The following is a 25,944-nucleotide window of genomic DNA, read 5'->3' as shown; positions in this document are numbered from 1 at the left end:
CTTTGCCTACTGTTGCCCTAGGGAGAGAGGCCCTCTTGGGTGAAAGAGAAGAGAATTCATCATTTCCCTACAGGAGCAGTACAGGAAGAAATTCACAGCTTTAGTTTACCAAAGCTGGGAGTCATTCACTTGACAGCTGGGGAAAGTGAAGCCCAGAGTGGGACAGGGACCTAGGAGAGGCCATACTGCAGGATCTTTAGAAGCACAGCCCAGAGAGACGTGAAGAAGTTCAGCTTAAATGACCTCTGAAGGCCCCTCTGCCCTCTTGAAATATAGAAATGCAGGTCTGCCAAGAGGCGCTGGCAGCCTCCAACATCGGGTGTGTGGCCTCTAGCATTGGCTCTGCCCCCCTGTTTTCCCCTTCTTTGTGTGATTCTGGGCTCATCAGTGTTATTCCAGTGAAACACAGATGAAGCTTGTTAACCTGGGTCCGACACAGACAGGATTGTCTGGACTCAGGCGGGGTCTTTGCCTTTGACCCGTGGCCTCTATTCCAGCCCCGCACAGCATCCGCTTCCTTTGTAGGCCAGCCTCACCAAATTCATCCAACCGTTTGAGACTGACTCCATCTTTCTCTCCTCCTTAGAGTGATCATCCTCATCCCACTAGTGAGGCTACATGGGAATGTGTTCAGAGGAAACCAGGTCAGGGTTTCTTCCTGTGAAGAAAGGCCAACCCGAGAGTCAGAGAAGCTTGCCCATGGGCACGTCTCTTCCTGGCTCCAGGCATCACCAGTCCTAACATGAGTGAGAGACTCCAGCCTATCTCCAAGGGCCTAAAAGGTCTGGCAAGCTAGGAGTACAAGGATAGTTCTCCAGAAACCCACATTCAGTGACAGAATATTTCAATTCTCAGTGGGGGGAGGGGGACAATATGAATTATGAGCTCATTAAATCTATGTGTGTCTATAGGTTTGGGGCCATTCTTAAGATTTGCTAACTCTTCTTCCAACTAGTGTGTCTACACTACAGAAAGGGAAAATGCAGTTCTAGAAAATTACCCTCCTAGGTCTGCTCATTTCTACATTTGCTGGGGCTGCTGCTTACATGGCTCTGGTTGATGCTTGCCAAAGCCACAAGTCTCCAGTTTGGGGTAGCAGAGTGCCACAGGCAGTGTGACAGAGTCCACACTGGTGGGGAGTGGCATGCCACAGGAGGCAGCACTGCTGGCTGTCAAGACTAGGCTGCTCACGTCCCTCTGTTCCCTCCAATCCTCTTTCCAGTCCTAGTGGGCATGTCCTTATTTCTCAGAGGGCAAGCTGAGGCCGAGGCTGGAGGGCAGTGGGGCAGCATGGGGACCCAGAGCTGGAGAAAAAGATCAGTAACAATTCCTGCTCCCGATGTGCATGCTTCAGTGATGCTGTGAGGCGCACAGTACAGGCCGAGCGCCCATTTTACAAAAGAAGATATTGAGGCTCAAAGAGGGGTAGTGACCGGCCCACAGTCACACAACAAGTGGAGGAGCTAGGACTTCAGTGCAGGTCTTTTGGTGTCTCCTTCAGGGCTCTGTCCTGCACCCCTGCTTGCCGCTGCCTGCATCAGGTGGTAAGGCTGCACTTTCTGCTGGATCAGGGCAAGCCAGGGGCACCAATAAATCCCCTATTTGTAGGTTCAGACTCTCGCTCCAAACCACTTATTAGCAGAGGTTCTTGCTTGACACCAACTGATTCCTCTTAAAGTCAATCAGCATTCAGAGTTCTCTGCCGTTCCCAGCTACCCTAGGGTTGTCCAAAGCATCATGTCTTGCAATTCTGGAAATGCTGAGAGTCCCTTTTGATCTACAAAAATGTCAGTTTCAACGTGTGAGGAGGTTTTTCTGAAGAACAAACTCCATGCAAATGGAGTATATGCCCAAATATAGGCCTTTATACTGTACACATGGACACTCATCTGATCCCCTGTATATATCCAGGCATATTCTTTCCTTTCGTCCCTCCCTTCCATCCTCTCTCTGTTCCTGCAACCCCAATCCCGACGCATCGTTGTCTTATCTATTCTGAGGCTGCATATACCATGCCCCACGATGTCTTTATTCCTTCCTTCTGAGCAAGCATACTAGGGACCATCCGTGTCTCTGAGGGCTGGAAATCCAATCTAGTGGGCCAACACCAAGCACTCAGAAACTCATGGAATGTGGAACAGTACTGAAAAAAGATGATAGAGTACAGATGTACTTGAGAGAGAGATTGAGAGAACCAGCAAGCAGATTGGCCTAAGCTGACCCGGAGGAGGCACCAATGGGGGGGAAAGGGAGGAGACTAACAGGCCACAGGCGATTTCCACCTTTTTGACAATTTTTCCCGTGCCTTATGTGCTCGGGGATCTCTGGAGGAAAATGAGGCTCCCTGAACTGATCTCTCCTAGACACCTTTGGCCTCCTATGAACTTACCCAGCAGGAACCATGCATATTTCTGCAGGCCTTCTCTTAGTGTCCATGTTAAACCTCTAGCTAGAGTTTCCAAAATTAAGTGTTCATAAGAGCCTGCCAGATTTCTTTGGGAAGAATAATATATTTATGTATTTTACATGCATACATATTTCTAATGTATACACACATATATAATATTTCTTTATATATTATTCTTATTATATACATATATAATATTCTTTATTTTTTTACGTATGTATATATTCTTATATATATTCTTATTATATATATGTATATACATATATATAATATTCTTTATTCTTCTTATGCCCATTTTATGAACCAGGACTATACTCTTAGAATCTAGACCTTTCCCAAGAAAACCTTGCCCTTTTGTCCTTCTGGACTAAAAATGTAGAAAGGGAAGAATTGCCATGTCATTGTTCAGACAGAACCAGAAATAATATTGCCCTCAGAGCTGAACTTGGCCCCTATCAGAAGGATTGCCTTTCTTTTCTCATTATTCAGGGGGTGGGGAAACCATCACATGCTTTTAAATGCAGTTCAGTGAATTTTCATAAGGTTGTGGGGACCCATCGATGGCTCTGTCTGCTTGCCTATAAAATGGGACTCTGCAGGCATTCAGGAATGGAGATGGTCATTCTTTTCTAAAAGACACCAGGGAACCTATCTCACTTCCCCTCCATGCCCCGCCTCCTGCCACCAAAGGCCCTGTGAGGGCTCAGGCTGGGAGTGGGGATACCTGGGGTCTGGTGTTGTCATCATCCACTAATTAGCTGTGTCCACCACAAGAAAATCATATCTCATTCTGTTTTCTGTAAAAAGTGAAGGTTGAGATGTGCTCTCTAGAAACCCTGCCACCGTCCACTGATTTACCTTTTGTCTGATTTACTTATTTAAAAAAAAAAAACAACAACCTCACAGTGAGTGGGCAGGATCATGTACAATACATGGCCTGAGGAAAGAGGGGTTGATGGTAGTTGGGACCAATAGTTTGCTGTTACAGAGTCCAGAGACTGGAAAATGGCACATGTGCAAAGCTGGAAGTTTTGTTTAGAAGGTTCTCGAAGCTTAGGGAGGGACTTGCAACCAATAACATGACATTGAGAGGGAAGTCATTCCAGAGTAGCAGCTTCTGTTGCACTTGCTTTAAGGGTGCCCTTGGGATTCAGTCAGCACCAGTCAGCCCAGTCAGTCAGACTTCAGCCCAGCACCCACCAGCCCAAGGGACCCAGCAAAGGAGCCCATGTGGTGCTGGGGATGGAGGAAAGCCCAGCTGACCGCTTGAAATTGAGATGAGTAACAAATCCTGAGGGTGCATAAGAGGAAGCGTGCAGGCAAGCGGGTATCTAGGCACAGAATTCACTGGATAGCAGATTTCCAAGCCTCAACGATGCCTGAGGAAGGCAGATGCTGATGTCAAGAGGCTGAACACCTCTGTGTGAACACAGCCACCTTGCCTTGGCCTTGTGCACGCTTGGCTGGGGTTCTGGCCATTCAGCCAGGGTGCCTCAGGCTGGCTGTTGAAAGCCTTCAGCATAAAACCTGAAACACAAAGCCAAGGCCTCTAACAAAGTGAAGTGTCCCTTACGTCCATTGAAAAAGGGAAGCGCCAAAGAGGATTCTACCTGCCATGCTGAAACAGTGGCCTCAGCCAGCACTCCCTCCCTCCCCCCCGGCCACAACTGCATTCCCAGGGACAGCAAGGCCAACGAGGCCCCTGGTTAAGCATCCTCCCAAAGCATTCAGTGAGGCACAGGAAGGGCGGCACCCATTCCAGCAAATTGGATTCACCAGTAGTGAGCTAGCCCTCAACACCCTGGAGAGGCATCCTGGGGTCCACTTTGTTGTTGAGGAGACAACTGAGTTCCAGAATTGGAACTGAGTGGGGAGCATTGGCTTGGGGGCCTAGAAAGTTGCATGCACGTACCCTCTCATTTAGGAGAGTTAGAGACCGGTTTCCCTTGTCAGTGGTTCCTAATATTAGCTGTTGCATCCCGTGGCCATGCCTGGTCTTCCTCACGTCCTGCTACCTTGGTTCCAGACTAACAATTAAAGAAACGGTCTGGGTCTGCTGCAACTCGTAGCACCTGCCCTCCCTTCCTTCCCCTGCCTGGTGCCACGTACGCTTCCCTGCCATTACACCTGTAGTGCGGTCCAGGACACCCCTAACAGCACGCTGGGCCCAACCATTGCCGACTCAGACCCCTGCAGGAGATCTGCTGTGAAACCAGCACTCAGTTATCCATTTCTATTTTCAGTATATGGGAATTCTTTGAACTCCTTGGGAGAATGTAGACGAAACTGAATTTTCGTTTGGGACTCAGTGACTTGTTTGTGGCCTGCTCCGTGACTGATTGAATGAACGTCTGGGAAAGCATGGGGCAGAGCTGCCTGCATGCCGGGTCCGTTGGATTCATTTGTCCATTGATTCATTCAGCTGCTATTTCCTGAGCACCTGCCGATACAGAGTCCAGTTTCCCTGAAAGGATGGGGGGTGCAGATGAGCAGATAGGCCTAGTTTTGTGCCCGCTCTCCCCTGCCCAGGCCATTTTTGCCTGCCGTGTGGCCCTCAGCCCCTGATGGACATGATGGCCGAGTGGCCCCTCAAAGTGCCCCTGTCCAGGGTGCAGAGAAAAGGCCAAGAAGGAGGCAAGGACTATCGCTTCAGGTGGTGGAGCCACTTCTGTGGAAGTGACACAGTGTCCTGCCACCAGGGCAGATTAAGACAATGGGGTTTGAAGCTGCCCAGTGGTCATGGAGGGGCCCTGCATCAGCCTGCACCCTGTTGCCCTCCAGCTGAGCGGCTCTGGGCAAGTCCTTCCCCTTCCCTGGGGGTCAGGGCCCCTGCCTCTTACTAGGACAGGGTTAGACTTCCAGGGCCCTTCCGTGGCTGCCCTGGGTAACGCCGGCCACCAGTCAGTGAGGATTTACTAGGTGCTACGGAATCTGCTTCATTTTACTTAATAGGCAGAGCAGCGTCGTGAGATGAGAACTAAAATAAGGCTTATTTTACAAATGAAGAAACCAGGGTTCCGAGAGGTTAAGCAGCAAGGCCAAGACCGGGTCGTGTCTGCCTCAGAACGAGGGCCTTTTGCCGCACTGCTCTGGGCCAGTGGTTCCCAACTTGGCTGGGCATTTAGAATCGGCCCAGGAGCTTTGAGAAAATTCAGATACCTGGGCCCTGCTCTGGATGAGACTGAAGCAGTTCATCTGTGGTGGGAAGCCCTGGGAATCTGGATGTTTCTCAATGAGGCTGAGGAGCACCAAAACCTGACACATGCAGCCTTCTTTTGATGTTCACTCTATCATGACAGTTGTGGCCAGTGTGGTGCTACCACATGCGTTGACCCTCCCCTCTCCCACTGCCAGTGAGCCAAATATGAAAGGACATCAAAGGATCAGCGACAAATGTCCCAGGAAGAGCTCTAAAGCTAAACAGGGTTGTTGTTTTTTTTTTTTTTTACATGAAAAAGTGTGTCAAGAGAAATACAGCTGAGCCTTAAAACACAGATTTGAACTGCACGGGTCCACTTCTATGTTTTTTTGATAAATACAGTCCAGTGCCATAAATGCGTTTCCTCGCCCTTATGATTTTCTTAATCACTTTTTCCTTTCTTTAGCCTACTTTGTCATAAGAATATAGTACATAATACATATAACATACAAAATATGTATTAATCATCTGTATATTATTGTAAGGCTTCCAGTCAACAGTAAGCTATTAGTAGTTAAGTTCTGAGGGGCATTAAAAGTTATAGTTGGATCTTTGACCACGGAGCATTCTTCAAGGGTCACTTGTATATGTGTTCTACTGTTGGCATGTAGGTAATTTCCAAGCCCCTCTCTTCCCACACATGCCTCCACTCCACCAGACTTGCTTTCCCTCTGCTTGCAGGCTGCGGTCATCAACATGACAGCCACAGATGACTGTATGAAGCCTTGAACGAGTAGGAAATACTGCCTCACTAAGTGCTTTGTTCCCAAAGGCTATGCTGTTAGAAATGGTGAGCAGCTCCCCCAAGGTGCAGATCGCAGATCAGGGCCTTTTCCTGTAGTTCCATATCTCCCCAAGCTGAGGATGCATCTGCAGAGAGGAATTTCTTATTTAGACAGCTTTATATTTTGAGGGGGGATGGTTGTAAGTCATTCTCATTAAAAACAAACAAGCAATAGAAAACTGTAGAGAATAGAAAGGGACTTGCCAGTCTCCCCAAAAGATGACTACTACAAATGGTTGTGTATATGGTCTTCCACATTATTTTTGTACGCACAAAGCAGTGTGTTGTCTCGTGTGTGTGCATGTGTGTAAAAATTCCTTAGTGACTGTTCTGCAACTTGTGTTTTCCCCTAAACAGTACATCTCAGACAGTTGCCCCAAAGCGCACACCCAATCTTCTTCATTCCTCTAAACACCCAGTTGTCGTCCATCTTATCACCACAGCCCGGTGCATTTAAGCAAGACAGGGAGGCAACCTAAAAGTTCCATGTCTATGTTGTGCTTTCCTTTTTAAAAATGGGGATATCTGCATCGAAAGTCATTGACTTCTTATCTACTATAAATCTGAATTTTCTTAATTTTTCCATTGGCTTATAAATTCTTACTATTAAAACACAGTTGCAATGCGTTTGTCAGCAAAATAAAATTTCTAAGTGTTGCCTGTTACATTTTAAAAAAAAAAAGGAGATATCTGTACACAGGTGGGAATTGAGAGCATCTGAAGTACTTCCAGTTTGCCCTCCAGTGCCTGTCTGGGGCGGCTCAGTTCGGTTAGTGACTTCCGCATAGTTTCAGTGAGCTCTCCCTCACGTGGACACAGAAGATCCTTTGTGGGGCTTTCTGTGGTGTTTAGTACACAGACAGCATGATGCCTAATTTGAAGTGTAACAAGACAGTTTAAATGAAACACAGCAACAAAGAAGCAAGCATTATAGTCCCCAAAATAGGCTGTATTCTATAGTTTTGACAAGCGTAAGTCTTGAAAGTAAGAGATGTTTTATCTTGCAAGTTTCCTGTTCATTAGCTTTAATGTGCCAAGGCTTTATAAAAATTCCTCCCTCCCTTCCTCTCTCCCTCCCTCTCTCTTCTTTCTGTCTCTTCTCTTCTCTTCTCTCTCTCTCTCTCTCTGTCTCTCTCTCTCTCTCTCTCTTTCTCTGCCACAGGGAACCACTAAAAGGAGACAGGAAGGAGATAGCTTCCAGTTTCCAGGCATGGGTGACGGAGGTTACCCTAATAAAATCAAGAGGCCTTGCCTTGAAGATGTTACCCTCTCTATGGGCCCAGGTGCCCATCACAGCACACCCTGTGCAGAGCTGCAGGTGCCTCCGTTGACAATGAACCCTAGCCCTGCCACCGTGGGAGTACCTGGCCATTCATTACCCCTCGAAACTAATCCCATGAATGGCAGCATAATGGGCTCACCATTTGCCGTGCCACCGGCTGCAGAAATGGGACTGAAAGGGCCCAGTGGTCCCTACTACGACAAGGCCAACAGCGTACCGGCTGTGGACCAGGAACTTCAAGATCTCCTGGAGGAGCTAACAAAAATTCAAGAACCTTCTCCGAATGAGCTAGATCTTGAGAAGATACTGGGGAGCAAACCAGAAGAACCACTGGGGTTAGAGCACCCACAGGCAACCCTAGGTACCAGCGCCAAGCCTCCAGTTCAGATGCCACACTTGGAGAGCCTCAGTTCTGGCAAGGAGTTTCCTTCTAGCTGCGGCCAGCTCCCAGGCGCGCCACTGCAAGTCCCGCCCTCCCCAGCTGGGCTCAGCTATGTGATTCCCACCAGCGGGAAGCAGGTGGCCTCGCCGGGCTCCTCAGCAGCACAGGCCAAGAGCCAGGTCCAGGGGATGCTCCCTGTCGCTTTGCCCCCACTCCCAGTGCCTCAGTGGCATCACGCCCACCAGCTGAAGGTGCTGGCAGCCAGCAAGCAGGGCTCCTCTACGAGGCAGCCGGGGCCCAACACCAGTTGGTCTGGCCTGCCTCCTCCAGGCCTCTCCTCGTCTTACCGCCCGGTGCCGTCGCCACACCCGCCGCCGCCGCCATTCAGCCCTCAGAGCCTCATGGTGTCCTGCATGGCGTCCAGCAACTTGCCGGGGAGCGCTTTCCAAGGCTCCCCCAATGCCTTACTGGCCAGCATGGCGTCCAGCAGCAGTGCCACGCTGGGGCCCCCCATGCTCTACACTCCTGAGAAGCTCCCTAGCCCGGCTCTCAATCAGCAGCCGCAGTTCAGCCCGCAGAGTTCCATCCTTGCCAACCTGGTGTCCTCTAGTGTCAAGAGTCCTCAGGGACACTTGATGTCTGCTCTGCCCGCCAACAACCCGGGGCCATCCCCGCCCTACCGCCCTGAGAAGCTCTCGAGCCCAGGCTTGCCACAGCAGTCCTTCACTCCGCAGTGCTCCCTGATCCGGAGCCTCACCCCCTCCAGCAACCCGCTAAGTCAGCAGCAGCCACCTCCGCAGCAGCAGGGAAACACCATCTTCAAGCCCATGGCCACCAACTCACCCAAAACCCTGAGCATGATCATGCAGCAGGGGCTGGCCAGCCCCAGCCCGGGGGCCCCAGAGCCGTTTACTTTTGGCAACACCAAGCCCCTGTCACATTTTGTTTCTGAGCCGGGCCCCCAGAAGATGCCCTCCATGCCTGCCACCACGAGGCAGCCGTCCCTGCTTCACTACCTGCAGCAGCCAACGCCAGCTCCGGCATCTTCTGCCACTGCCTCCTCCACCGCCACTGCCACCTTGCAGCTGCAGCAGCAGCCTGACCACTCCTCTCTCCTCCTGCAGCAGATGATGCAGCAGCCACCCCCACGCTTTCAGCGGCCAGTGGCCCCGGACTCCATGCCTTCTCTGCCCAGACAGGTAAGACTGTCTCACATCCGGTTGCGTTCCTTGGTTTTGGACATAAGAACTGTGTCTTGTGCTATTGATACTTGGCTTTGGAGGCAAATCTGGCCGTAGTCCTCTCTGAGACTGGACTTGACTCTGGAAAAGTCTGTTAAAGCCAACTAGTTCTGCGTGGTCAAAGTGCAGTGTTCATGAGGCCGAGGTTATGGTTTTAGTTCCTGTGCAAGTCGCTTAACTTCCCCGGGAGGAAAGCTGCACCCAGAAGGTGCTGTTAGGGGGAAGGAACCAGGAGAGATGAGTCAGAATCGCCTAGAACTGCTTTCCCCTGCACCGGGCCATGTAGTATGTTCCCTCACACAGGACTAGTGAAGGCTTCGTAGGATGCAAGGAAGTTGCACCAAGGCATTTAAATCCTGTCCTTGCTGGCCTATGGCTGCATGCTGAGTCTTCCAGAAATGCCCCAGCAAACTTCTGCTGAGCAGCTCCAGTGTGCCCTTCACCACTGCGCTGGCTGGACACTGAGGCAGGTCCTAAATGAAAAGGACAGATATGTATAAAGTAGTTATTTTTACCATCTCCATTCTACAAAGAAACTGAGGCTCGGAGAACTGAAATGACTTGCCCGGAGTCACATAGCCAGGGGCAGAGTAGGAACTGGGAACCAGTTAGGAAATCTTAGTCCAGAGCCCGTGCTCTTCTTAGAGTCACTATGACTTCTCCCCCTCCCTCACCTGCAAGACGATCAATCACTGAGCGCAGCTGATGCCTCCCCGGGGCGTGTAGATCACAGTTTCCCCTCGCCATTGCTCTGACCCCGGGTTATCTATTGCTGTGTAACAAATGACTCCAAGACATCTGCTTGAGACAACATGGGTATATTGCCTCCCAGTTTCTATGGGCCCGGAGTCTTGGCATCACCTAGCCGGGTCTTCTGGCCTTGAGTCGTTCATAGGGTCATAATCATCTCAAGCTCAACCAGGAAGGTTCTTGCTTCCAATCTTACTCCTGAGGCTCTTGGCTGGAAACAGTTCTTTGCAGGTGATTAGCCTGAGCCCTCATTCCTCATGAACTGTTGGTTAGAGGCCTCTCTTAGTTCCTTGCCTGTGGGCCTCTTCATAGACCATCTCACAACATGGCAGCTGGCGTCATCTGAGTAAGCAAGACAGAATGTGCCAGCAAGAGAGGCAGAGGGACTGCCAGCAAGTCGGAGGTTATGGTCTTTAGAACGTAGTCTTGAAAGTGATGTCCCATCACTTCTGCTATATTCTGTTCATTGGACACAAGCATGGGAAAGTGGGAATACCAGGAGGCAGGGGTCACTGGGTACTGTGTCAGATATCGGCCTACCCAGAGCACTTTCTGTCCTGGTCCCTCCTTTCCATTGCTTTCAGCCCTGCCCAAGTTCAAGTCCTCTTGATTCTTTGTCTGGACTCCGAGTTGACTCTTAAATTGGTTTACCCCAATAAACCATCCATCACTCAAAACATTACCTTCAAAAGACCTGACATAACAGAGACTTAATCATGTTTTACATGTTTCCAGGGGGCTATAACCTGGCTCCATCCATCTCCTTAGACTCCATGCTTATCGGGCCCTATCTGGCTCTTTGCTTCTATCATTTGAAGTGCTTGCAGTTCCTGGCCCACTCTGCCTTTTTGGCTTTTTGGCTTTACTCCTACCATTGCCTTCCCACCTTCCTTCTCCTGTCCCACTCGCACAGCTCCTAAGGCTCAGGAACCTTCCCCCTCCAGGAGGCTTCTCCGGGACCATCCTTGGTACTTCCATCTCCCACTCTGCCCCCTTCGTCTCTAGAGCAGCCAAGGAAGAGAGCTTGGCAGGAGACCTGGCCTAAGGGAAGCACCTATCAGGGCTGACCTCTTTTCTAAGGGCCCTGGATGAGTGTGACTGGGCCAGTCCCTGGAGGATCGAAACCGAGACTTTTCCATCCATGCCCCATGAGGCACAAGCAAGCAGAGCGCTCCACACCAGGGACCTGGTCCTCTGATGTAGGGATGCACCAAGCAGAGCACCCGTGGGCATGGCCAGGGAGAACTGCAGGCCTTCGCGTGCAGTTCAGGAGCACCTGGGTTTGAGTCTGTGGCAGGCCTCCTGCCATCTGTGTTCATGGAATCTCCCCATTGCAGGCAAAGTCCTCGGCCTGGAGACCCATCAGCAGCTAACATTGTGAGCCATTTGGGGTTTTTTTTTCCTTCAGTGGGGTACATTTGTAGCCTGACTGTGTGGCCTCAGAACCAGATCAGCTGGCTCAGAGGGAGAATTCTTAATGACCTGAGTCGTGAAAATCGCACCAAACTTATCTAGGTGAGCTGGAGAAACTGCTCAGGAGAAAGACTAGCAGCCAAGCTCCCTGAGGCTAGGAAGGGCTCAGGTGACCGCCACCAGCAGAGGGGAGAGCCTGGGCTCCCTGAACGGGAGGCTGTTGCTGCCAAGAGCTACCTTGGCTGCCAGCGCTGGCCAGTGCCCACGGGCCAGGCGTGCAACTCAGTACTTCACCTGCCTTCTTCTCGTTTTAGTTCTCAGAGGTAGAGGCCGTCATCATTCCCTTTAAAGCCAAAAAGACTGAGGCACAAAGAAGTGACTAGAATTGCCCACAGTCACACAGAAGTTAGGAGTCTGGCTACAGAGCCCATACTTGTAACCCCATGCATGGGGCACTATCTCCGGAGCCTTCTGCTCCTGCTGCAACCTCCAAACTGTTGCCTCTCCTATAAAATGGGCAATAGGTTATGATATGTTGGTTGAGAATCAAACGCATTAATACCTGTAAAGCATTTTGAACAGGGCCTGGCAGCACAAAGTACCTGCCAAGGAAGGTTTGCTATCGCTATGACCAACTTCTGGCCTTGAGCCTCCAGATCCATTTGGTGGGGGCTGGGATGTGGCTCTCAAAACCAATGCCATTGTCAGGACAGAATGTGAGCAATGCTCTCTTAGACCCCCTGCCTACCACAAGATTGACAGCCTACAGCCTCGCCGTTCTCCCTGTTCCAGACCTTGCCCAGTTGGGACAACTCCAGTCCTGGTGGAAAAGGGAAAAGGTGGGGTGGGGCGCCTGAGAGGCTCAGTCGGTTAAGCGTCAGACTCCTGGTTTCAGCTTAGGTCATGATCTCAAGGTTCATGAGTTCTAGCCCAGCATCAAGCTTTGTGCTGACCTCTCTCTCTGCCCCTCCCCTACTTGTGCTCATGCTTTCTCTCTCTCTCTCTCTCTCCTCTCTCTTTCTCTCTCTTTCTCTCTCTCTCTCTCTCTCTCTCTCTCTCTCACACACACACACACACACACACACACACACAGATGAATAAACTTAAAAAAAAAAACAAACGGGCACCTGAGTGGCTTAGTTGGTTGAGCATCTGACTTTGGCTCAGGTCATGATTTCACAGTTCGTGATTTCGAGTCCCACATCAGGCTCGTGCTGACAGCTCAGAGCCCCAGAACCTGCTTCAGATTCTGTGTCTCCCTCTCTCTCTGCTCCAACCCCACTTGTGCTCTGTCTCTCAAAATGTAAATAAACATTTAACAAAATTTTTTAATTAAAGAAAACAGAATACACTTTCTAATTAAAAAAAGAAAAAGGAAAGGTCATCCTTGCCTGGTGGGTGGGGATCTCCTTCTCACTACCCCTCGCCCAGCTCCCTGTCTGTCCATGGCACTCTTCTAGCCAAAACACAGATTGGACATCTAGGTTGGGCACATCAATAGCTCACCATGCCTTCTCATGGCCTTTCTCCATTTTCTCTGAGGCTTGAGAACTCAGCCCTGCTCACTCTTCCGGGAGAAAGAAAAGAGGAAGCACACGCTTCTTCCTTCCAGCAGGGCCAGCTTGTCGAATTTCACTGATGGCCAGACTGAGCCTCAGAAAATACTCTTCACCTACTACGTGGTGACATACTCTACCTCGTTGCACTTCCAGATGTGAATGCGGCCCAAAAGCACTGGGCCTTCATTTTACTCGAGATTTCGGTTTCTGAAAAGTGTACTTTCTAAATGAAAAGTGAGAAAGTAACTGTTGAGTAAGCAGAAAAGCCAAGTCCAGTCATCTACAGGAGCTCATTTTTATTTGTAAACTCATATTTCTCACCTCTGAGAATTTCACTTGACCAGTTGGGTAAACGTTCCAATTTCAGTGGACCATTTGTTTGCACCGAAGGTAAAAGGCAAATGCCATCTGGCTCCAGGGTGGCAGTTTAGCATGGCAGTTGAATCAAGGGCACTGGGGTTCAGGTACAGGCATCAATACTGACTGAGCTCTGTGTGGGGAGCAACGTCACTTAGCCCTAATGAGCCTTAGCTGCATGTGAGTGAAGGAATAGTTCCCATCTCTTGGGACATTGGAAGACAAAGGAGGCACTAAATTGAAATTGCCGAGAGCCCTGCCTGGTACACAGTACGTGCTGTGCTGGGATCCACCACCTCTGAGGACAGATGCATTTCCTAATTCAGAATATTTGGGACTTTAGAAAGGTATTGTGATGCATTACCTTGTGATCACACAAGCCTCCAGTAGAACCTGGGGCAGCATTTCATTATTTCTGCAGAGAAATATGAATATTTAATTAAGTCCACATCGATTTTTGTCCCCCAAATGAGTTTTTTGGTGCCCAACTTACCAAAATAAAATAGGCTTTCAGAGCTTTTGGAGTTTGGAATGACAGCTGAGGGATGTGGGCTTGGAATTACTAAGGGAGGGACTTTTTGGAGTTGGGACACCCAGCCCTGCTGTGTCGGCTTTCAATGACCCCAGATCTCCTCACTGTATTCCCCACCCTACTGCCAAGGCTGGGTGACGTCTCTCTGCTTTTAATCAAGATGAATTTTGTTTTCACAATTTAGGGCTCCTTCTCCCTGCAGACTTATTGGAGATACATGCAAAAATCAGAATTAGGACTTCAATTTTACCAGCAGCCACGGGCAAACGGAAGTTCCATTTGCTCAGAGATGAATCCAGGCCCATTGAGGAGACGGGGGCAGAGGAGGCAGCCCAGCTCGAGGGCCCTCGGTGCACATGGGTTGTGGAGCTGGGAGCACAGCATCCCGGGGAGGAGGGATGTGGATGGCAGCCAGTTGGAATAAGAACAAAAAGGCCTGAAATCTGATCCTTGAGGCAGGCTGAGGCACAGGGGAAGGGGGCAGCTGTGGAGAAACAGACCAAAGAGGCACATGATATTGTTTGGACAGATTTTGAGAAGGGCAGCAGGGGAGTCCAGCCTGACTGGAGGGAGGCAACACGAGGCCCTTCCCGGGTTTGCTACACTTTCTACCTTTAGCGATAAGCCTCCCATCTGCTTCCCTGAGGCAGCGATGAATGCTCAGCCATTGCGGAGACAGTGGGCGAATTGAGAGAACTCGCCATCTTCCCTCCTCAAGGGGCCGGGCCTGGGATGGGGATGGGGGCAGCTTGGTCTGAAGTGGGGCCCTGGAGAAGCCCTCCGGCTGCCTTCAGCCATGGGTCCCTTTTGGACCGAGCTTGAGACCAGGTTCAAGAGAGCCCAGGCTTTGGAACACTTGGGTCCAAATCTCGGCTCTGCTACTTTTTAGTTTGGCAAGCTATTATTTTCCCTCTCCGGGCCTCAGTCTCCCCATCTGTAAAATGGAGATACTAGTATACCTATCTAATGGGGTCGCTGGGAGGATTAAATGAAGTGAAGTAAGAGTGCTTGGCATAGGGCCTGGCTCACAAAAATGTTCCGTCCATGTTAGCTGCCACTATTTCCAGAAAGTTCCTGAAACTTAGAACACCAGTAACACAGTGAAATGGGTTAGACTGCCTCAGTGTCCAGGTTCCTCTCCAGCTTTTTGCGGGGGGTAGGGGAGAATGATCAGGGAGGACATTTGCCAGGGGGCTGAAGAGAGGCCAAATGGTAGACAACACTGGTGGGTGACCCCAGAAAGGAGCAGAGCAGCTGAGTCAGGCCATAGCTTTCTGAGCACTCCTGGCCAGGGAGAAGGGAGGGACGTTGGCTGCTCATCCCTCCAAGCACAGACAGCAGAACTTCTATGAGCTGGAGGGGACTGGGTGAGGGATGGGCTAAATGGGTGATGGCCATTGAAGAGGGCACTTGTTGCGGTGAGCCCTGGGTGTTACGTGGACGTGATGAATCACTGGGTTCTGCTCCTGAAACCAATACTACACTGTACGTTAACTAACTTGAATTTAAATAAATAGATTTCTAAAAAAAGAAATGCTAGCAGCCATGTGGGGGGTGCAGTGAATGTTGAGTAACAAATGGACTGACCTCAGGACTGCTGATGAGAGGCAAAGAGAGCAAACGGCACGGAGAGCAGGAGAGCAGAGAACCAGGGAGAGCGAGGGACAGGAATGCTACTTCCGCTTAGTCACTGGCATTGGGGGATGGGTGTCTCTCGTCAGCCTTGTGTTTTTGGAGCCTTGCTAAGGGCCCCAGATGGATGATGGCAGCGCTCAAAGCAACCATGCTGAACCTTCAGGGATGCGTCCCCCACCCTCCACCCCCTCCACTCCACCACTCACTCTCCCTCCCAAAGCCTCCCACAAGAACCTTTGCAAAAACTAAGATTCCTTTAGGTTTGAATTTCCAGGGCTGTACTCACCTGCTCAGTAGAGCAGAACCTTTAATTACTGCTGTCTCAGTTAGCACTGCAAATTAAAATCTTTGCATTTGCACCGTGACCTCTCATGGAAAACAAAAATGATAAAAGCAGGCTAGACCAAGAGAATTGTCTATTCTTGTCAAAGTTACATCGGCTCCGTTTTCCAGTAGAAAAAGATTGAGGAGATGTACCATGTAATGAATAGAATTCAACAATTCTATACATTAACTCCGTGCTCATCACAATAAGTGTCCTCCTGAGACTAATACAACCCTGTATGTTAATTATATTTGAATTTAAAAAACTTTAAAATTAAAAAAAATAATTTAAAAACAAGAGAGGGTCAGGAGAGATGGTGACATGAGCCAGCCTGCTTCTAGTCTCAAACTGTTCATTAGCCTTTAAAAGCAGGTGGCAGTTCTCTTGCTGGCATACTTGACCCCTCTGGAATCAGATGCACCACATGTTGCCAGGGAGGGCCTGCGACCTTGGGCTCGTGAGTCACTTCACTATCCTCCCTTCATTATTCTCCTGTGTTGAGGGTAAGGGTTGGGGGAAAACAGCACTGCTCCCCTATTACGAGACAAGTTTCTCTGCATTTGTCTTTTACTCATTCTGGCACGAAGCATCACAGCTTTGATTTCAAAGTTCAGTCCTGCTGAAATGCGAGAGCGGAGGCCTCCAGGGAAGCTCTAAGCACTCTGGGGAGGACAGGGCAGGCGAGTCAGGCTCCCAGTGCACTAGAGCCCAGGGCCGGCTCTGCACACATCTTCTCTGCCAGATGGGGCAGCATTTTCCTGAATAAGCATCTTCATTTTGTATGTGAGTGTGATTGTACATACAAGCTTATTTTTTCTTTCTTCCTAAATTGGGCCGCAAAATGCTATTTCGTTTGGGGAAAACTTTTTTTAGCTGCTTTGGGAGGAAATATAATTAGACACAGTGTAACATACATTTTTGAAAATGCAGGGGCCGATTCCTCCATCTTGACCAAGTTTTGTTTTAACCACTCTGAATTGTCAGGAAACGAAACTCCAAAGGGTGTTGAATTTGGGAAATGCAGTCTCAGAACTTGGTATTAATATTAGCAAGGATCAGGTTTTTCTTTCTGTTTCTTTTCTGGTTTCCGAGTATCATTACTGACCCTCCACCTCAAAGCGACGTCCCTTTTTCAAAAAGTGGAAATTCAAAATGTGCTGCTTGTCAAGTGCTAACCTTTTAAACATCAACCTTTTTTTTCTGTCGGAAGTTGAAGAAGGAGGTGGTATGTTGCAGTGAGGCAGGGGTACGTTTTGCCCCTGGAGTAACAACCCATCACTCAGTGAGGTCCACACCCAAACTGATGGCCATGTCCAAAGCCCCCCAGCACCGAAGCCTCAATAAGAAATCAATAGATATAATTTTGTAGTTGCTTAGCGATTGACTCACGAAGGCCGAGAAGGCCACTGTTTTTAAGAAACCTCCTGTGTCATGTTTGTTTGGGCTTTTTCTTTGTTCATTCTTTTTGCCTTCACATACTTGAGGAAAAACCTTGAACTCTGTTGAAGTCAGGGTACTCAAAATGAGGCGTTTAAAACAAGGTGGAGAAAAACTTGCCTATTTGTCACTGTAAAGCAAAGGAAGGTTTGCAAAGAATAGAAGCGGACATAGATTTGTATGCTGTGCTCCTTTTAATGGACTCCACGTGAAAAATTAGCAAGACGTAACAACTGTCTATGGAGGATGGAAAGTAACAGGGGGCCTGTGTCCTTCAGCTGTGGCCCTGATGTCTACAGCCTGTGATTCACTGCATTCCTCTCCCTCCCTCCTGCTTCCTTCCCCCGCCCCCCCCCCCCACAGCCACCATTAAGGGCCCACATAACACAGATTTAGGAAACCTCTCCTGAGTCCATTTGTACTTTTAGCCTCTTCTGTCCCTTGGGGGTTGACAAATCCCAAGATCTGTGTGCCCTGGTCTGGCTTTTCTGGTGAACTTGAAGGGGGCAGCAGACGGTAGAACACTGTTTATGGTTAAAGCAAAACCCCTCCCCTCCCCCCAAAGAAAAAGTTTCTGCTTTTTCCTGTGGGATTGAAAAAGTTTGGGGTTTTATTTGGTCTCGTTAATTTTGCCCATGGTGACAAACGATGGTTTGTCTGTTTTATTGCGTTTGGTTGTTGGTTAGATGAGGGCTTATCATGTGAGTTCTTCCCACTGAAATGAGCAAGGTTGTTGCGAGCTGGAACTAGGTACACAGGAAAAAGGGAAGTAGGCACTTTAGGAAATGATCATATAGTGTTGGCCTAAATGTGGCCCTGAAGGCCTGACAGATGCGTGACCCTATTTCAGCAGAAAGTATTTCAAGTCTTGCTTTGCCCTGGGGGACTTTGGATGTGACGCTACCGCCACAGGCTCCACCTGGCCTCTCCCCCTATAGCATGCTGCCTTGTTTGGCCAGCCTCCATTTTTGAGCAGTAGGGACCTAAACTCTTTTTTGCAGGTTCATGGCCAGGTGGCATGAGAAGAGAATTTGCCAAACCAGCCGACTCCCTAGGCCAGTAGATGAAGGTAGACTCCTCACTTGGCAGTGTTGAGTAATGATCATTTCTTTCCGTGTGACAAAGCTTTGAAAAGTGTGGGAGGCCCCCAACCACCCCTGAGTGGGAATAAATGGGAATAATTCCATGACCCTTTCCCTCTATCAGGCAACACTTTCAAAAGCAAGCAGTGGAAAATGTAAACAGACAAAATGTTGACACCTATTAGGGTGGCTATTATTAAAAAAAAAAAAACAACAAAACTCAGAAAACAAGCATTGGCAAGGATGGAAGAAATTGGAAACCATGTGTACTATCAGTAGAAATGTAAAGTGGTGCAGCCACTGTGGAAAATGTGATGGCAGTTCCTAAAAAATTAAACATAGAATCACCATTTGACCCAACAATTCACTCCTAGGTATATACCCCAAAGAACTGAAAGTGCGGTCTTGAACAGATATCTATTCACCAGAGTGCATAGCAGCACTATTTATAGGAGCCAAAAGGTGGAAATAACACAAATGCCCATCAACTGGGGAATGGAAAAACAAATCCATCTGTCCATATTATGGATTATTATCCAGTCTTAAAAAGGAAGAAAATTCTGACACACGCTACCAAGTGAACGAGCCTTGAAGCCATTATTCTGAGTGAAAGAAGCCAGACACCAAAGGACAAATGCTATATGGTACCACTTCTAGGAGGCACTCCGAGTAGGCAGATTTTTAGAGATGGAAAGCAGATTGGTGCATGCCTTGGGGAGAGAAAAGGGGAAGTTAGTGTTTAATGGGGACAGAGTTCCAGCTTGAGATGATGAACACGTTCTGGAGATGGAGGGTGGTGATGGCTGCACAGTAGTAGGAACACACATAATGACACAGAACTATGCACTTAAAATGGCTCAAATGGCCAATTTTTCCACAACAAAAAAGAAAACCTTACATTTTATTTAACATTTATTCATTTTTGAGAGAGAGAGAGAGACAAAGAGAGAGCACAACCAGGGGAGGGGCAGAGAGAGAGGGAGACACAGAATCCGAAGCAGGCCAGGCTCCTAGCTGTCAGCACAGAGCCCAACTCAGGGCTCGAACTCGTAAACCATGAGATCATGACCTGAGCTGAAGTCTGACGTTTAACCTACTGAGCCACCAAGGCACCCTAAAAACCTTAAGTTTTAAAACACTTGCTAATCCTCTCCTGACCAAAAGCAATAGTTTGTTTGCAAATAGTATTAGCAGGCAACACAAAGGTGGCGGCAAGGTGCACTGCCCATTTCTCCCATAGGGAGTAGCAGTATTGGGCAACCAGCTGGGTTTGCTGGATGTCCTAGCAAGATGCATGCAAGTTAAACACGTGGGATAGATTTCTCAGGCACAGCCAGCACTGAGAAATAGCTTTCCTAGTAAATTGAATACAATTTCTGTCCTTCTCTGGGCATTTTGGAGACAGGACAACACGCAGGTGGGGGAACAGAAAATCATATGTAGACAGGAAGGGACATTATCTCTGCTTCTAAATGGGATAAGAAACCCGACTTGCTTCATTGGTTCTCTGGTGCAGCTACAGGTCTGGAAACACTATGATAATGCATAGTTTGCTGATTAATACAAGAGCTAACACAATGATGCTAGGGACTCGCTGTCTGTGACCGGCTTTCTAGGCAGACTATCCCTCTGGGGCAAGTGCTAGGCCCTGGGGTAGAGTTCTAGAAAAAGTTAAGTATCTCAACCACATGAGAACCAGCTCATAAGGCCTGACGCTGGCACACAACGTAGGGAATGAGAGCCTCTGATCAATGCCAACTGACATTTGAAAAGTCGACACACCTGGTTACTGTGTCCCCACTCACATCCCGGTTCCCAAGACGGTTGATTTCGGCATTTCAGGGCTTGGTGGTGTCCACTTTTTAGTCAGAGTCACTTGTTTTTTTTTTTTTTTTTTCCTATTTATTTATTTATTTTTTTAATTTCTTTTTTTTTTTTTACAAATAGTTTATTGTCAAATTAGTTTCCACATAACACTCAGTGCTCATCCCCATAGTGCCCTCCTCCATGCCCATCCCCCCCTCCCCCCCACACCCATCAGTCCTCAGTTTTTGTCAGCATTCAAGAGTCTCTCATGGTTTGCTTCTCTCCCTTTCCCCCACCATTTCCCCCCTTCTTCTCCCCCTTGGTCCTCCGTCAAGTTCCTCCTAATCCTCCTATACGTGCAAACATATGATATTTGTCCTTCTCTGCCTGACTTATTTCGCTCAGCATAACACCCTCAAGGTCCATCCATGTTGCTACACATGGCCAGATTTCGTTGTTTCTCATTGCCATGTAGTATTCCATGGTATAGATAAACCACATCTTCTTGATCCATTCGTCCGATGATGGACACTTAGGCTCTTAGCTATTGTTGAGAGTGCTGCTATGAACATTGGGGTACATGTGCTCCTATGCATCAGCATTTCTGTATCCCTTGGGTAAATTCCTAGCAGTGCTATTGCTGGGTCATAGGGGAGTTCTATTGTTAGTTTCCTGAGGAACCTCCACACTGTTTTCCAGAGGGGCTGCACCAGTTTACATTCCCAACAGTGTAGGAGGGTGCCCGTTTCTCCACATCCTCGCCAGCATCTAGAGTTCTAGTCAGAGTCACTTGTGTCTTATCTGTGCTGCCACTTGATGAAAAAAGGAAGAAGTCTTCTCTTGCTCTATCAAAGTGAGCTAGAGGACCCTTTGTGGGAATGAATGGGAGCTGGCAGGAAGGAATGAAGTGATAAATGACCGCATCTGCTGGCATTGCAGAATTAAGCTCCTGAGACGATATTTGAGTGTTTCTGAATGGTTGTTGGTAGAAAGTCCCAGACTTCAAGGCCTAGTAGGCCAATGAACTGAGGCTCTCGTGTTGAGCCACCACCCCCTGCTTGTGATGAATTCTTCTGGTCCAGCTGGGGCCCCTGACATCCTGCAGCATTGGGCAACCAGTGTCTGGCATTCCCCAAGTGTGAGATCTGAGGGCACCAGGTTTCTTCAACCTCTGACAGACCACAGTTTAGTACCTCCGGTGGTAATTTGCACTGGCTGTTCTGTGCTGGTGGTGGTGCTGGCGGTGGTGGTAGTTTCCTGTATTTTAGAAGGCCAAAACAGGACCTCTGGCTGCCATTTCACAGAGCACAGTGACAGCAGCACATAAGAACCACACCCCCCCAAATTGGCTTAGAAATTCAAGCCACTCTTTCCATTGCTTCTTTCCCAGTTAAGATTCATTCATGCCACTCTGGGGTGACACCAATATTCCTAACATACACTAATACATTTCAGCGAGTCCTGAGAGAGCAGTGGGTAGTCTTCACTGGCACACACATAGTTATAATTCTGCTGTTTCTCTTTGACGAGCATGGTGTCCAGTGAGCACATTTCGAAGGCTGTTCCACATATGTTCTTCTCTCTCCAGGCTTAAAGTGTAACTTAAAAGAACACCTGGTTGTATTTGAATAAGCTCCCACCATTGGTTTAAAAATTAAAAAGGAAAAACACTAAGATCGTTTTTTTTCTTTACTAGCTCACGAGCACAGATTTTTACACCCTTTGTGGAAATGGTATTATGAGAGTTTTGTTCTTATTTGTGTGTTTTTGTCATTTTGACAGCTATAGTTTTTGTTTCTTGTATTTGATTTATTAACTTTTCATTTGGAAGTGTCTTCTTTAGCAGACTAATTACATTACAAGGAGATTCGTTCTCACTGCCCTCTAGAAAGGTCTCCTGACTTCAGGGTCTTTGAGAGAATTGAAAACAACTGTGATGTTCTCACGAAGTCTTCTCTTCCCCTACCCCTGCCCCCCGCCCAGTTCTTCACCCCTGTCTTCACGGTTTACCTCTGAACTGAGCACAAGGCATTGGAGTAAGGTCGTCTGGGTAGGTGAGGCTCTATTCCACTGACCAAAACACTCCAGCTGCATCAGCCCTGTGCAGAGGACACAAAGAGGTTCCCGCTGTGTTCCTGCCCCCTAAATCTCACCTGCAGTGGTGGTAACCACATATCCTGTCTGCCCTGCCTGAGCTCATTGTCCAGGCAAACTCTAATCTACATACCTCCCCGTCGCAGAAGAGGTTCATGAAGGCAAAGCGTTTCTCTGTAAACCTGCACTTGACTTGTGTCTATTTCCCATTCTCCTGGTAAATAAAGTTTGTGATAGAATACCAGACTAGAAGTAGAGAAAGAGAATGAACCCTCATGATTATCTCTAGAGCCATCAGCATCCTACTTGACAACACCTCTTATGGGCTTTTAATTTTTTTGTTTACAGTTATTACCTCTGAAATCTCTACTTTCTGGTATGTTCTTGGATTTAAAAATTCAGGAGCTCAATGCCAATAATTGCTTTTAGGAGCTAGCAGTGCCTATTTTCTATAGATGAATTCCAGTTTGGATCCTCAATTATTTCCTTCACAGAAACCCACAAAGTACATATTCAAGTTTGCATAGGAATTGAATATGAGCTAGAAATCCTTAATGTCGTTAAGCTACGCAATTGCCTCTAAAATGTGTATGCACTCGACTAATGCAAAATAGAACATTTAAGAGCTTGACTACTGCACTTGAGATCTGAATGAGGAGCCCAAGCTTGCCATAGTTGATCTGCATTAGATGTGTTTGCTGGAGGAGGTGGTGCAGGTGGTTCGCGTGTGTTTGACTTCTCTGTAAACTTAGTCTGGGGATAAAGGAGCATGACTCGAGGCTGAACATGGCCCAACAAGCTCTGCGCTTTTCATCATTAGAAATGGAATGTTCTCCAACGTGAGACTGGAGGTATAATGTAGATTTGGTGAGCTTGGAGGTCTGGGGGCCCAGGCTAGATTCCTTATCAGTTAGGGTGTACTGGGTCTCAAATAACAGGAAAACCAGCTGATACTAGTGAAGCTAATAAAAGGAATGGACTGAATCCTGTAGGTGGAAGTCCAGCAGTTGAGCACTTCAGGGGTGGTTTGAATCCACATCTCAACAATCACAGAAGATGTTGTTTCTTTCCAGCTGTCTGCTCCTAGTCCTTCATCCTAAAGCTGGCTCCCCCTTGTGGGCACCCATAGCTGCCAGTAGCTCCAGGGGTTACAAACTTCCTTTTCCCTCGTCCAGAGAAGTGGGAGGGTTGCTTCTAGAAGCTCTGCCAGATAAACAAGGAGGTTTCTTTCCCTGAATCCCCTGGGAATTCGGGGCATTGTGGCCTGCACTGATTGCATGCCTACTGTGCTGCTTCGTGTGAGCTGAGCTAAGTGCCCCACCTCTAGAACCCCGAGTGGAGCCCGGTTTCCCCAAAGCATATAGGCAGCATGGGGCAGGCAAGGCTGCCTGAGCGGAAATTGGGGAAAGTGCCAAGAGAAGGAAAACTAGATGTTGGCCAAGTGACCAACTATATTGTTATAATTGACGTCTTTAGCAATCCACGTCTATCTGCTTCTTCCTTCCCAAGCATACACCTTCCAGAATCCTCCCCCCAACAGAAAGCCTACTTACTCCCTCCCTAAAAGTATTTGGTTCCAATCTAGAAACTGCAGGTGATGCACCATCCTCATGTTCCAGGACCCCTGGCTGCTGCTCACTGTGGCAGAAAAAGGGCAGGAGACCAGAACACCTTGGGGCTTTAAGAAGGTTAAGAAGGTTCTGGAATTTAATAAGTTAGGAACAGAAATGTGAAGATTGCTCCTCCATCCCCCCAGCCCCATCCATATAGCACAGCGCTCTTTGGGGTGACTGTGCAACTCCTGCAAGTAGCCCTTTATCCAAGGAGAACCCATATCCTTAGGCCTCATTTTTTAAGCACTTCCCCAAATATCCATACCTTAGGATATTAGTTATGGTATTAGTCAGGTCTTCGAAGGGGAGAGGCACTGGGTGCAGCTACGATAGATAAAATTGATTTGAGAACATTCTCAACTTCCTGCCCAGGGCCTCTCACCTGTCCAGCATCATTCTTCACACCACAGCTTAAAGCTCAGCTTTGCTGTGAAGCCTGCACTAACCAACCTCTACCCAGACTAGGTTGGGTCCTCCTGTTCTCTAGCGCTCTGCGGTGCTCCCATGCAGCACTTAACCTGTGCTACAAATCCTCATCTAAGTGCTTCTCCATAATACAAATGTGCCAGCTGTAAAAAGGCAAGAAGCACATCTGCCTTGTCTACCAACGCTGTCACAGCCCAAGGCCTCGATCCATGGTAGGTGCTCAGTAAACATGTGTTGTGCGAATGTTATAAAAGGCAGACTGAACAGACTTGAGCTACGGTATTTTATTACAGTGGAGAACTATCGCACAATCTATACTATGCATTCTACAGTGTATGATGACAGGTGTTCCAAAGGGACACAACAGTCAAGCCCTCAGAAGAAATAAACACACTAATGGAAAACTCTAGTGTCCCTGGCAACTGCAGCCAACTCTTTTGTAGCCCCTTCCCCCTCTCTCTGGCAGCTTGGTGCCTCAGGGGCCCTGGGTAACTCCCTACCTACCAGGCACCCCGGGGCTCCTCACCGTAGGTAGCAGCCCCTTGAACACGCAGCTCCCTCTTGTCCCACTCGCATACAGTTTAGAGACAGGCGGTTGGAGGAAAGCATTAGAGGCCCCTCAGCTCACAGGATACCCCAGCCAGCAGGGCCCAGAGAGCTGATCTGGGTGAACTCTGCACTTACACACTGGGGCAGTGGAAGTCCCACAAGGCCATGAAATGACTGGCCCTGAGTAATAGCTGGAGTCCCTGACTTCTGGCATAGACTCTGAGCTCACAAATTGTGCATCTTGGGGCACCTGAGTGGGTCAGGTGGTTAAGCGTCTGACTCTTGGTTTCAACTCAGGTCATGATCTCACAGTTCGTGACATCGATTCCTGCATTGGGCTCTGTGCTGACAGTGCAGAGCCTGCTTGGGATTCTCTCCCTCTCTCTCTCTGCCCCCCCCAATAAATAAATAAACTTTAATAAACAAGTAGGTGAATAAATAAATTATGCATCTTGAAGCAGGCAGGTGGCTTCAAATCTGAGAATGGAATATGAACTTCATACATTCTTGACAGTTTATCACCATTGCTGTAATTGACCCTCTGCTATTAAATAGAAATTCATGGGGCACCTGGGTGGCTTAGTCAGTTAAGGATCTGGCTTCGGCTCAGGTCAGGACCTCATATTCATGAGTTCAAGCCCCACATCAGGCTCTGTGCTGACAGCTCAGAGCCTGGAATCTGCTTTGGATTTTTGGATTCTGTGTCTCCCTCTCTCTCTGCCCCTCCACCGCTCATGTTCTCTCTCTCTCTCTCTCTCTCTCTCTCTCAAAAATAAATAAACATTTAAAAAATTAATAAAATAAAAATAAATAGAATTTTGTAATTCAATTAAACCAAACCCTTAAAATAATTTATTTGGAGAAGGCCAATTATTTATTCAACTCCACAAACTACAAGTATATCCTGCAGATGTTGACTTTGAAGACTGTGCCTAAGTTTAGTGTAACTGCTGGACCCATTCTCTTTGGATATTCACACATCAAAAAGGATGTCTATTCACCCAGCCTTAGTGGTAGATTATGCATATGTCTGCCTTTCTAGTTCCCAAAGCTAACCCTTATTCCTGAAAA

The 25,944-nt window shown here is 48.2% G+C and overlaps 1 protein-coding gene across 1 annotated transcript in view; it reads left to right on the top strand.

The window, feature by feature from the left end:
• The window catches only part of MAMLD1 (mastermind like domain containing 1), a 124,347-nt gene that overhangs the window by 75,279 nt on the left and 23,124 nt on the right, over positions 1-25,944 (top strand). The window contains exon 3 of the mRNA XM_039249893.1: positions 7,553-9,253. Within this exon, the coding sequence (XP_039105824.1) occupies positions 7,553-9,253 (1,701 nt within the window). The remainder of the gene's footprint in view (positions 1-7,552; positions 9,254-25,944) is intronic.

This window comes from Hyaena hyaena, unplaced genomic scaffold, assembly GCF_003009895.1.
Source record: "Hyaena hyaena isolate Hyena2069 unplaced genomic scaffold, ASM300989v1 scaffold_348, whole genome shotgun sequence".
In the NCBI taxonomy this organism is placed as follows: domain Eukaryota; kingdom Metazoa; phylum Chordata; class Mammalia; order Carnivora; family Hyaenidae; genus Hyaena; species Hyaena hyaena.
The sequence above is the reverse complement of the archived record's forward strand: the minus strand, read 5'-3'. Positions and strand labels throughout refer to the sequence as shown.